Source organism: Petaurus breviceps, unplaced genomic scaffold, assembly GCF_028583685.1.
Source record: "Petaurus breviceps papuanus isolate PSGF00001 unplaced genomic scaffold, PetGlider_PUasm1.0 208, whole genome shotgun sequence".
Classification (NCBI taxonomy): Eukaryota; Metazoa; Chordata; class Mammalia; order Diprotodontia; family Petauridae; genus Petaurus; species Petaurus breviceps.
In genome coordinates, this window is record NW_027185852.1 from 161,300 (window position 1) to 175,289 (window position 13,990).

Below are 13,990 nucleotides of genomic sequence, written 5' to 3' on the forward strand. Positions count from 1 at the left end.
ATCTATCTATCTATCTATCTATCTATCTATCTATCTATCTATCTATCTATCTATCTATCTATCTTTCTAATCTACTCATTTGATCCTCACAATAACCCGGGTTGTAAATAATATTATTATCCCCATTCTATAGATGAGAAACTGAGGCACATAGAGGTTCAGTGACTTATCCAGGGTCACACAGCTAATATGTGTCTGAGACAGGATTTGACTTAGTCCTTAGTCCCCCTGACGCCAAATCCTGCATTGTCCACAGTGTACTACCTAGCTGCTACATTAGAACAACATGAATTCATTGTTTACTTTCCTCATAAAAACTAGCTGAGCGTAGCTGGTGAATGGGACTTCCAATTGGGATAGGATGAATAAAGAAAGTGGTAATTTTGGAGTTGGATCACAGAGTGAGGGCTCAAAGAGACCTCAAAGACCATTTAGTCCAAGTCTTTCATTTGCAGAAGAAGAATGGAGGCTCAGTGACTGTCCCCAGGTAATATGTGGCCAATGTAGTATCTTAGCCCAGGTTCTCTAAAGCCAGAGTCAATGCTCTTTCATTTCTGCAAGGTGGGTTCATCAATAGTGCCGCACTATAGACACAGGGCACATGTGGACTTGGGACCAAAGGTAGCTAGGGGGCAGGCAAAGGGTGAGGTTGAAATGGAAGAATATGGAAGGGAAATTTCAACTACTTTGTTGTTGTTTTTCGGTCAAGTCCTACTCTTTGTGAGCCCGTTTGGGGTTTTCTTGGCAAAGATACTGGAGTGATTTGCCATTTCCTTCTCTAGCTTGTTTTACAGATGATTAAACTGAGGCAAATAGGGTTAGTTGATTTGCCCAGGGTCACACAGCTAGTAAGTGTCTGAGGCTGGGTTCGAATTCAGGTCTTTCTGACCTGAGTTCAGGTAGTCCCCATTTGGTAGGCATCAGAAAGGTTATGTTGTCGAGATTTCTTTGTGGTATTCTACATGGTTAAAGTGTCAGAGTAATACTGTCTTTCATGTTAAAAGTCAGAAACCAAACACAACTTGAAAATGAGTGAACTTTGTTTCATTTATATCAACTCTGAGTCTGAGAAACAGCTAAAACACAACAAGGGACACCCTCCTGGCGTTCGTCTGGCGCCGAAAGGGCGACAATTGTCTATAACATCCACTCCAAAGGAGGGAACGCCAGGACTTTTTGGAGCACTTCCTTACGTAAACATTTCCAAGATGGTGACAAGCCCATCACCATTGCTTTGGGGTCTGAGGACTAATTGCTGCATGAGCATGCCTCCTGCCTTTTTGTACAGGAATTTCTTGCTGGTCTGGTTGAATTCTTTTCTTGTGTCTATTGGCTTTTCCTTATGAAATCATGGCTTGGGAATTGTCAGATCTTAATGCATCTTTTAAGGATGATCACAGTTTAGAGGGAATGATTTGAAGTTAATCTTCCTCTGTTATATTTGCTACTAAAATGCCTGGAAATCATCCAATGTTCTCCCCCTCCCCTTCCCCACCTGTGTTTTATATTTTGCCATATTTTTGAAGATCTCAAATCAATCCAAGAGGAAATAAAAGAATCAGTGGAAGAGAATGAGCCATCCCCTTCTGAAATGGAGCCTAGTGACTCCAGTGCAGATGAAGCCCAAGAAGGACTGAGTAGTCTGGATCGCCTTCACAAAGGTGAGGTCAAACTTTTACCTAGGAACACGTTTGAAAAGGGAGCTCCATTTCCATCTTTCATCTCTGTATCTATTCTTCCTTCCTGATCCTTTTCGTGGTTTCATTATTCTTTCATGAATAAGGGGCATTCATTGGTTATAGAAGCTCAAAGCTGGGTATTGATCTTTTTTTTTTAAATAAATGGGTTAAGGGGGAAAGAAAGGGGATCACAAGATGTCCTCTGGCTATGACAGTGATTCTCTGCTCCAAATACTGACCCTTTTCACAAGCTGCCTCTGTCTTATTCAGTAGGCCAATACAAATGATTGGCCCAACTGGTCCTCATTTGCAGTGCTCGGTGAAGAGGCTTACATCTACTCCTTGAAGTCATTGGGAACAAGCACACGTTTAGAAAGGATTTGTTTGAATTACTTTTATTTCAGAAACAAGAAGGAATTCTTGCTTTTGGCATATGACCTGACGAGAGGTAATGAGCATTCCGTTTCAGAGTGCCACTTAGAATGCTTGACCCAATTATGGCACTGAAATGGCTGCTGATGCATTGTTTGCCTCCAGTCTCTGAGTCTCTGCCTCCATCATTCTCTTCTTCCCACACACACTTTTTAAATGACTAGTATTAAGGATGCTCACTTCCTTGTGAAGTTCAAGATGAAATGAGCCCTGTGGATTTGACTTTCAGGCTTATGTTATACAAGATGGGTCTTTATAGCAAGATTCCACTGAGCTCATTGACACATCCTTCAGCTTGGCATAATAGGTGATGAATTGTGGCCTAGATTTAGGATCAGGAGGCCCTGGTTCAAATTTGGCCACTTATCAGCCTTGAATTTTGGCTTCCTCATTAGTAAAATGGGGATAATAATAGCCCTTACTTCATGAGATCATGGTTGAAACTCAAATGCATTAATGTATTTAAAGTACTTTGTAAACTTTTAAGTGTTATAAAAAAGTGCAAGCTATTAATGGTGGTATCAAGTATTTAAACTGGTAAATGTTTAACAACCAGCCTCCAAAAATGGATGTATGCACAGTACACCTTTATGATTCATCTGCATCATTCACATTTTCTCCATCATTTTCTTAGAGTCTAAAGTCCAGACCTTCAACAAACAATAATTCAAACCCTGATTTGTGTCATTTGCAAATTTCTGAGGAGTAAATGATCACAATAAAATGTTAACGTCCAGCCTCTTGTGGGTGGATGTGGTTGCTCCCTCACACCCCTGGACATTATTAATTTGATTATATCTTTTCTCCTCCTCATCATCATTATGATGTTCCCCCTCACTTCAGAGGGACAATCTAATCTCATGCAAATGAGAGGCTGTGTGGTGTGGTGGAAAGGGAGTCAGAAAACCACCACCATTTGCCTTTTTGGAGGGCAGTTGGGGCTAAGTGACTTGCCCAAGATCACACAGCTAGTTTTTTTATGTTAAGTGTCTGAGGCTGGATTTGAACTCAGGTCCTCCTGACTCCAGGGCTGGTGCTCTACTCACTGTGCCACCTAGCCACCCCCATTTATTTATTCTTGACACATCTTCAAACAGGACCCTCACTTCTCCCAACCTGTAAAATGGTGGTGGTGATGGGTGTTGGATAATACAACTTCTAAGGAGCCTGTGAATTTAAGAAACCTTATCTGTAAAATGGGCATCACAAGAGCCTCTGCTGCATACGATCATTCAGGATCACTCAGCCCACACGTGTCTGAGGTGTTGGACATAGTATTTTAATCATGTGGGAGATTTCAGCATCTCCTTTCATGGGCAGGTGGCATTTTCAAAAGGAGGAGAAACATTCTAATTCACTGGCACTTAGCCATTGTGCTTAGTTTATTTCATTTAAGGAAAATCAATGACCATTACTCTAGTTTCAATAAGATTCTTAACTCGTCTTTATCTAGCTAGATATCAGTCGTTATTGTTCCTGACTAATAAGACTAGAAATTGGGAGCCACTTGTGATGAGGGACTCGAATACGGGATGAGAAGAGATCACTCACTACAGGTCTGATTTGTTCAAGGCACTAGCCTATCCCAGGCCCAGAGAATTAATCTGCTGCTTGCTAGGCATTGATCCGAATTCCAATTCAGCAAGCATTGCTAATCATCTTGTGTCTTTAAGACACTGTACTAAGTCCTGGGCATACAAAGCCCCAAACTGTCACTGCTCTCAAGGAGCTTCCATTCAACTGGGACTGGAGAGCCCAGGATATGCATAGAGAGGTATTATCTAGGTTCGAGGATATGGGGGCAAAGGGGTGAGAGACAAAGAAGTCTGGGAAAATTACAGGAGGAAGAAAAACATTTAAATTGATAGAAACACCACCTGAGCTGAGCCTTGATGGAAGAGAAGGACTGAGGAAGGCAGAGGTAAGGAGAGAATAAAACCAGGATCATAGATTCCGAGCTAGAAGAGCCCCCTGAAGTAGCCTCCCTTCGCCCCCCCCCCCCACACACACAGTGCAGGTTCATGGTCATATGCCTTTCTCCGGGTCACATAGCTAGTGTGTGTGAGGCAGGATTGGAATCCGGCTCTTCCTGAGTAACCGTTCAGCATCCTGGTGACCATTCCATGCTGTGTGGATGAAACGAGAACATGTGGTTAGAGAGTAATGCACAGAATTATGTCAGATTTGTCCCCTTTCTCTTTTGTCGCCCATGCTTCCTTGCTGTGATTTAGCCTGGCCTCAGGTCGGCAGCAGCTTGTCCTAGCCAAGCCCCTTCTGCCCTAGGTGTGCTCATGGGCGGCCCCCACCTGTAGGGCCATGCACCTCATTGCCCAGACCGTGGAGCCCAGGCTCAGTGATTCCGTGCCACTGACTTCCTGAGGGGTCTTTGAGTCGCTTCTAGATTTGGGAGCCAGCTTAGCACAATAAAGGACTTACAAGGGAACCTTTGAAAAGGACATTTTAAAGTGTATTTTTCATTAAAATCCGAGGGCTGAAGCTCGAGTTTGGAAGGGCTCGTTGTTCCCAGCTGTGTTGCCGCTGAATCTCTTACCTCCGTTTGCTTTTAATCTTATCCTTAATTTAATAACAAACATGTTGAGTCTTGTCCCCTTGGCACACGGGCTAATCCCGAAGCATTACACCATGTATGGAAAGGATTGATTAAGCATCTGTGTGCCGAGCACAGTGCTAAGTGCTAAGGACAAAAGACAGAAGTGAAACATCTGCCCTCAAGGAGCTTCCCTTCCGTCAGAGCAGATTCACATAGCTGAGTCTGTACATGATGCTCGTATGCAACGTGCACATGGTAAGCAGATGCAGGTAGATGTACAGTAAGGGGGAGGGAAGTACTAAACACTCAGGAATCAGGAAAGGTCTCCTGCAGCAGATAAAGCTTGGACAATGAGAGGGAGACAGGACCAAGGACAACTCCAGGAACAGGCAGGAGGCCAGTTGGACTGGAAGGGACCATGGAGGGAAGAGTGTTTCCTAAGACTGAAGAGGTAGATGGAGGTTAGATTGTGGATGGTTTTAAATGGCAGAGAAGGGAGTTAGTTACTATGGATACCCTGGGTTTTATTGAGAAGGGGTGCTCTCTTCTAACAGCATATCTTCAAGGCAGTGTGTTGCAGGGGCTAGCTTGGCTTGACTCAGAACCATGAAGACCTGGGCCCAGGTAGGGGATTGATTTTTCTGAGTCTTACTAGCTGTAAGAACAGGGGGAAATCACATATCCTCCTGGGCCTTAGTTTCTTTCTTTTGTAAATGAGGGTGATAACACCAATTTCCAGGATTGTTATAAAGCTCAAAGCAGATGATTTGAAGGCAGCTATTGGTGAACCCAAAGGTGTTTTATAAGGGTGTCTCAAAAGTCTTAGTGCAGTTTGTAGCTCTTTGGGGCAAGATCTTCCCAGTGAGGGAACTCCCTTACCCATGCAGATAAGCAGCTCATCTCCAACTTGTATTTATAGAGAATTGCCCCAGAATGAAGGGTACAAGTCAACATAATTTCCATTAAACAACACAGCCAGAGGCTTGGAACTGAGAGGAGATAATGATGGACATTTTCAATATTGATTTGCATGTTAAAATAATGATGATTGACAAATATGACACTTTAAATTTGCCAAACACATTACAAGCATGGTAACCTTAAAATTCTAATAGCTCAGATTTCTATTGTAAAGTGTTTTACATTCATTGTCAAAGTTAGGTTAGAATTTAACAATCAGCTCTCTCATGCCTGTTCAAACTGACTCAGTACCCCCTGGCTAGGTACCACAGGTTCCTCTCCCAATCTCTTTCTCCAGAAGTTCTGGACTATTTTTGATGAAAGACTGTAGCAAACAAAACCCAGCCCTCTCTCTGCCTTGTTCTTCATTTCCCTGAAAATAGCATCTGATAGAACTGCAGAGACTACACACCTCTCACATAATGCTTTGATTATTTTTGCAACTCCAGATGGGGACTTGTTGGCAGAGGAAACAATGGCCCTGGAGATGGAGGCTGAAGAGTCCAAACATGATGCACCTGAGGGAGAGCAGCTGAAGAGGAGAGAAGCCTCTGAGGGGGAGGTGGTACCACAGCCCAAGAAAACTGTGCCAGAGGCACAAGCAGAGGAGCCCAGATCAAGGAAAGAAGAGGAGAAGGAAGAAGAAGAAGAGGGGGAGGATGAAGGGAAGGAGGAGGAAGAGGAGGGGAAAGAGGAAGGAGAGGAGGCCCAAGAGGAGGGGGAGGAGGAAGAGGAGCAAGGGGAGGAAAAGGAGGAGAAAGCTGAGGCAGCTCTGGGGAGGGGGTGGGTGGAGGTCAACTCACCAGCACCTCAAGCTTTAGTCAAAGTAGCAGAATTGACAAAGGTCAGGGAGGTCCCTGGGGCCCACTGGGATGGAGAGGAGACAGGAGTTCAAGGAGAGAGGTTAGCATCTAAGGAAGAGGGGGAAGCAGCAGAGAGGATGAGAACAGCCCTGGTCATAACTGAAGAGGAGACCTGGAGAGATTCGGGCTCAGAGAGGAAGAAGGCTGGGATCCAAGAGGAGGTGACTGTAGAGAAAGCAACCAGGGAAGGCCAGAGGGATACAGGGGAGGTAAGGCATGAGGGCAAGAGTGAAGGAAGGCTGGAGGAGATAGTGATCCAAAATGCAATAGCAAAGTCCAAGGAGGAAGAGGCTGAGAGTGAGATTGAAGAGGAAGGAGGATGCACAGAATCTGTGTCACCAGCCACGGAGGATATGGCAGCTTGGAGAGAAGTGTCAGAGATGGAGGACTGTGCAGGAACATATCAAGAGGGGCAGGAAGGTGGGCAAAAGGCAGCAGCTCTGAGGAGTGTGTCCCCAGAGGGGGGAGAGGTAAAGGGGGGAGTTGATTTGGAAGATGTTAGGGGGCCCAGAAAGGAGATAGCTGCTGTGAAAGAAGAAATAATGACTGAGGAGGAAACTGAGGCACTGAATGAAACTCTGAGGGAAACTTTGTCCCAGAGGGAAGTGATGATACCCCTAGATGTAGCTGAAGCCAAGGAGGTTTTTGAGCAATTGGAAGAAACCACAAATGGAGGAGAAGAGAAAGAGGAAAAGGCGTGTGACACCAAGGAAGGAGAATTAGGGCAGGGAATGGAGCCTGTGGAGAGGGCGGTGTTTCTCAGAGAAAGTGCTGAAAATGAGAGAAAACTATCCCCAGAGGAATCAGCTTCTGAAGTCAAAGGGTTGTTAGGGAAAGAAGGGATCCCAGGGATGGAGGAAGAAATGGAAAGACAAGATAGAGAAACCAGAGATAGAGCCACGAGAGAGGTGACCTGCAGGGCAAAAGAAGAAAACAAAGTGGAGAAACCGGAGATGGAATTACCAGAGGAGGTGGGGAGGTCAGACAGCAAGAGAGAGGGAGCGCATGACGTCACGTTGACAAGAAAGGAGTGGACACCTGAGGATGAGACCACAACAAAGGAAGCATTGGTCATGGGAAGGGTAGAGGCCCTGGGGGAAATAGGAGGAAGAAGAGCTAAGGAGATGGGAGTCCTAGCGAAGACCCACAGGGCTGCTTTCGAGGAAGTCCCAGGGATGCAGGAACAGGTCGGTGAAGAAGTAGCGCCGGCACCAAGGACAGGGACAGAGATGTCTCTGGAGAAAGAAGCCCCAGAGAACAAAATACAGGATGGGAAAACCATTCTGGAAAGACGAGCTGAGGCAGATTTGGGGGACACAGGAGGGATGGCAGCCACAGCACTGGAGGGGGAGTTGTTGGCAGATGAGACAGGATCTGAGGGCAAAACAGAAGAAAATAAAGCCTCCTCTCCGTCAGATGTTGCTGCGGGGGAAACTTGGCTCAGACAGGAACAGCTACTAAAGAAAACAGCCCTTACAGGCAGGGAGGCAGTGGAAGCGGGGAGGGGAGAACGAGTCCCAGCTGTGGAGGAGGTGACAGAGAAAGCAGCCCCAGAGGCAGCCCCAGCCACCCAGGAAGGGGTTCTCGGAACGAGGCTAATGATCCAGGCATCGGGATGGGAGAGAGACCAGAGGGGGGGCATTGTGAGAGAAGACTGGATGAGGGAGAACAGCCAGGCTGAGGAGGCGGGGTATGGGCAGGAATCCAGACTGAGATCACCAGCGCCCAGGGGAGAAGCTCGAACCCGAGAGGGAGGGCCCCAGAGCCAGAGTCCCCAGGCCTTAGAAACCATGACTGTGGAAAACGAGAGCGCTGAAATCAGAGAGAAGCAAGAAAGCACAGCCCCAAGGAAAGATGGTGCCCCAGGAACTGAAGCCCCGAGGCCCTAAGGTGAGAATCGCCCAGGACTCCAAGCAGCAGAGACAGGGACCATTCCTGGGCCTGCCCAACACACAGGCAAGCTCTGCATAAGAGAGTCCTTCCTGGGGACTCTGTCCACCCCTGGGGCAATCAGTGAATTCAGCAGTGAGCATGCATGAAAGTCCTCTCATATGCAAGGAGCTAGGAAGGCAATTAGCCAACACATGTTTGTGAAATGCCTAATATGTTTGAGGAATTGTACTAAGAACTGGAGATCCAAAGACAAAAGGATGCAATCCCTACCCTGGAGAAATTAAAAAAAAAAGGCAGATCCTAACCTCAAGGAAGTTCCATTCTCAGGGGATAAGGGCTAGGGGCTTGTACACAGAGACACACAATGCAAGGCAGAGAGGGGGATGGAAGAAAAGGGCAGTTAAAGTATGCTAGAAACATCGAAAAGGGAGGGTTCACTGCCACTCAAGAAGGGAGGTGTGATCTGGGAGCTGGAGTTAGCTGGGGGTGAGCCACAGCTGCTGAAATCTGGTGGGAGAAACACTTTCTCCTCCTCTACTTTGCTTCTCAACTAAATGTGCCCCTCCCTAGAGTTCGAGACTTGGTAGCTTCAGAGTAATGGCTTTGGATGGAACCACTGTGTTGTGGGGGGTGGGGATGGAGCAGGGTACTCCATGCCCTCACTAAGTATTGTATTTGTTTTCAGATTTTTCTGCTGCTTTCCCCTGTGAATCAGGAACCCAGGTCCTCACTGTAAATAGCTCACTATTCTCTCCTTATCCAGAGGCACAAAGTCAGAATAAAAAGATTAATGTTGGGAAGGGAGTAACAAGGGGCTCTTTTCCCCTTTGCCCCAAAGTGGGAGAGAAATTTTCTCTCTCTCTCTCTCTCTCTCTCTCTCTCTCTCTCTCTCTCTCTCTGTCTCTCTCTCTGTCTCTCTCTCTGTCTGTCTCTCTGTCTCTTTCTCTCTCTGTCTCTCTCTCTCCCCTTCTCTCTCCTTTTTTCCCCTCTCTCTTTTATTCTCTTTATTTTTTGAACAGGATGACATGAAATTTTATCTGGCTTATTTCTGTTAAGTATTTTCTGTGCCTTCCTTAGAATTTTGGTAAAGTTTGTATTTGTTAATAAATATGGAACAAGCAGCAATCTCCAAAGTGTGTCCTACCTCTGATGTATCTCTGTATTCATCTGACACCCTCACAATGATGAGTGAGGGTTCTGCTTGGCTATGCTGAATTTTCCTGCTGGTAACATTGCCTACCTTTTTCTTATTTTTCAGATGTCTTTAAATATCTTCTGGAAAGTGCAAGGAGCAGATGATCAAGTCTCTAATCATTGTCCTATCCAGAACTTTACAGCACTAAGTGTTTTTTCTCCCTCTGAGTATTTTACACACACTCACTCACACACACTCACACACATACACATACTCATATACACATATTCACACACACACTTACACATACACCCTCACAAATATACTCACACACACTCACAAACTCACACACACACTCGCACACACATACTCACACACATACTCATACACACATATTCACACACACACACACCCTCACAAACATACACACTCACAAACTCACACACACTCACGCAACTCACAATCACACTCACACACACACACACACCACACAGCTATAGATTTGTGCTGGATCAAGATGCTGATCTATTCATTTTTGCTGCTACTCAACAAGACAGAATTTTCTCTTTCATCCAGAGGAACTCCATGATTTGCCACTGAAATGCCCTTGCAAGAAAATCACTTGGAAGAAATGCTCTCTGCCGGGATCCGCCTGTAAATGTTTCCCATCACTGATGTCCATCAATTTTCTAAGTGAAATCATATTTTAAAACTCATATCTTCTATCCTGCTACTACCTGACTGTTTTATGCAAAATCACTCTATAGCTTTATGGGTTTATGCAAATTGATTTTTTATTTTAATTTCCATTTTAATCTCAGTTAACTGCTTGGAGGTTACCTAAGTCAGACTCATGGCTTGGGGTTGCCAATGACTTGGCTTCTTGGTCCATGAAAATTGTGTCAAGGCATCTCCCATGTCTTTCCATCAAAGTGCAGTGTGGCCTATCCAATGCAATCCTTGGGAATTGTCCTGAAAAGATAGATTTGGTGGATAAAATATCTTTGATGAGAGTCTAGAAAGCTCCCTTCTTTCTGATAATGCCAAGTGCTTCCCTATAAGTGGGAAGGGTTATTTTGAAATGTTTCCTGAGAGTGAGCACATTTTTATTATCCTTCCTTCCCCAGACAGCCAGCTAAGCTTAAAGCTTACATCATTTCATCTTAAGAGTCCTCATTCCTGGGAAACCAACATTGAACCAAAGGAGTGTCTCCTTTAGCTTTAGTGAAGAGAACAGAATAGCCCTGGAGTCATTGGGAGAGCCCAGCCCTGTATGCATCAAGGCCCTGGTGGAGTCAGTGCTGATGCTGCAAGGAGTGATCAGGAGGGCTGGGCTGACCCACTGCTCCCCACTTCCATGGGGGGAGGGAATCTGTTCTAAGAATTGCATCAATAAATAGCAGCATTGGATTTCTGGATCACCACAGGCAGCACTTCCTAGATGAGTATTAGTGTGTCTCCCTCTACAGAAAGGGCCCATGACTTCTCTGGGGATTCCTCTGGCCTCAGGGCATGGCCCCTGGGGGCTACTGGCATTGGCCACCTTTTCCCCTTATAGAAGTGGACAAAGCACTTTAGAGTCTGAGTTCAGATCCCACCTCTGATATCTGTTCTCTATGTGACCTTGAGTGAGTGATGCCATCCCCTAATCTCAGTTTCCTCATGTGTGAAATAAGGGGGGGTGTGCCAAGTGGACTTTGAGATCCTTTCTGAATCTGTGAACCTCTGAGTAAAAAGGCAGATAAATTATATAGAGAAATGATCACAAGTAAGTCTAGAAGGTGCTGAGCTCATTCATTGGTAGAGGGAATCCCCTCACTGGGAGTTCCCAATGCCAGAAAAGGCACAGATCTGGTCCAAAACCAAACCATCCTTCCCAAGCCCCCTCCCCAGCAAAGCCATTTGCTCCCCCAAACAGGCAGTGAACTTCATACACAAATGCCACCAACATAGGGAACCAGGTTTCTTATTTTGGTTGACTCTTTTGTGCTTGGTAAAGGAGAATTCTTTAAGGAACCTGATCATTGATCATTCACTACAGAAGAAGGTTTTTTTTGAGGGGGAGCAAGTAGGATTTGGTATTCATAGTAAATATAATAGATCAGAGGGGTGAAGTTGGGCCTTTGAGGGAGCGATGAGATCTCAGTAGAACTGGGAGGGCTGATGGTATTTGCCTCCCCTGCCTTGCCTTCTCCCCCAGCCCTAAGTTAATAACCAGAGTGAGCTGGCTTGGGAGATGGCAGTCCCCTGCTCTACTAGGCTTCTTCACCAGCCTGCATGGAGGCACCGGGTGGAAGGGGGCATGATCTCACCCTCCAAGTATGAAATGCTGTGTTTCAATGAGCCTTAATCAGGGTTCTTCTGTCCTTGTGCTCTGTCTTCTCCCTTTGGAATGACAATGCTGTCATGGAATGTGGAAGCTCCTTTCCTGCACCGAACAATGCTTTCTGTATGATGGGTGGGAAGAAAACAATAATTCATACAAACGACTCATGGCATCAAAGTCTGCTGGGATGACACTGTTCATGGCACACCTAAATTTTCTCTCTGGAATTTCGTATTCTTGGGCTGGGCCTTCCATGGGGGCCATATGTTAGGGAAAGTGTGAGGATCGCCACTCCGCTGCTCCTCTCTTCCAGTGTTCTTTACTCTAAAATACCAATAAATAAAATATTGAAAGGATGAACTCCTTAAGGTGGCTCCTCAATGTGTGCCTGGATTCTGGATCTCCACAGTGTGGAACATGCTCTAGAAGGAGAGATCACAACCCGTTTTCTCCTTCCCATGCTGTACCACTCTCATCTCTGCCCATCCTTCCTCCCCCCCCCCCAAGGGGTCACTGGATGGTCTGGAGACTTCCATTTAGATCCATTGATCAAGTAGCGAGAAACAAACACTTACTGTGTTCACTGTGTGCCCATCAACCAAAAAGCTTCTCTTTAGCACCTACTGCATACCGGTACAGGGCTAAGCACTGAGAATTCAAGGAGAGGCAACAGTCATCTCTCCTTTATAAGTGTCCTGTCCAAATGTGGGAAGGTGGAATAGCATGTGAATAACCAGAGACATCCATCGAAGAGAAGGAAGGTGGCCTTTGAGGGGAAGGCCCTACCAGCAATTGGGAGAACCAGGAAAGGCCTCCTGCAGAAAGTGGCCTCTGAGCCATGTCTTACAGGAATCTGGTAATCTAGAAAACAAGATGAGGGGGGAGACCATTCTAGGTGGAGGCAAAGGTCGGTGTGAGGGCAAGGAGAAGACCATCACAGAGTTATTGGTGAGGAATGGCAGACGGGCCAACACGGCTGCATTCTAGAGTTGTGGAGTGGATGAGGATGATGGGGGATAGGATGGGACCAGGTGCAAAAAGCATCCAAGGACAAACGAAGGACTCAAGAGGGTCCTGGAGGATGGAGGGAGCTCCTGCCAATTATGGAGAGCATGTGTGTGTGTGTGTGTGTGTGTGTGTTTGCATCTGTATATAGGTGTGTATGTGTCTGGGGGGGTGTATGTACCCATGAGTATATATCTGCATGTGTTTATAGATGTGTGTATATGTGTAAGCATGTGCATGTGTGCATGAATGTATGCATGTGTGCATGTGTTTAGGAACATGATATAGATTGCATCAAGTTTGGGAAAATTTGCAAGATGCCTGGAAGAGATCAATAAACGTTCTAAAGAGTCTTTGTCCTAATGATTAGCAACAGAAAAAAATGTGGGTGAAGGTGCCTATTGTTCAGATCATGGCATTCAGTTAGAGGGTCAAAATATATCACTCAGGGCAGCTAGGTGATGAAGTGAATAGAGCACTGGCCCTGGAGTCAGGAGGGCCTGAGTTCAAATCCAGCCTCAAACACTTGACACTTACTAGCTGTGTGACCTTGGGCAAGTCACTTAACCTCAATTGCTTTGCCTTCCCCACTCCAAAAAATATAGCTCTCTCATATATATAGATATGTAGATACATACACACATGTGTGTATCTAATGTAAATAACATATAATGCATATACACATACATTCACATATCTATAGATTTTCACACACATACATGCACATACATTCTGATAGATGAGTTGTATTGTTAATGTGTGTGTATGTCAGCTATCTCCGTGTGTATGTGAACACACACATATAGCTGTCATCTATTACCTATCTATCGAAGACCATAAATGAATGAATTAGTCCCAGAATGAATTATTCAGGAAGAAGAGAGTAGACTGGGTTGTCTCTGGTAAAGTGCATTCAATGGAGAGAGATACATGGTTGATGTAAACACCTCAATAATTAATCACTAAACAAAGAAAGAAACAAAGAAGGACAAGAGTAAAGATATTGGGTTTTTTTTTTGTATTTTTGGAGGGAAGAAGACAGGGCAATTGGGGTTAAGTGACTTGCCCAAGGTCACAGGGCTAGTATGTGTTAAGTGTCTCCTAATGCCAGGGCTGGTGCTCTATTCACTATACCCTCTAGCTGCC

The 13,990-nt window shown here is 45.4% G+C and overlaps 1 protein-coding gene across 1 annotated transcript in view; it reads left to right on the forward strand.

Moving 5' to 3' along the window:
- The window catches only part of LOC138165234 (glutamate-rich protein 3-like), a 132,694-nt gene extending 120,561 nt beyond the window's left edge, over positions 1-12,133 (forward strand). Inside the window, exons 13-15 of the mRNA XM_069093352.1 lie at positions 1,527-1,661; positions 6,072-8,375; positions 9,637-12,133. Of these exons, the coding sequence (XP_068949453.1) occupies positions 1,527-1,661; positions 6,072-8,374 (2,438 nt within the window). The 3' untranslated portion in view covers position 8,375; positions 9,637-12,133. The remainder of the gene's footprint in view (positions 1-1,526; positions 1,662-6,071; positions 8,376-9,636) is intronic.
- Positions 12,134-13,990: the final 1,857 nt, after the last annotated feature.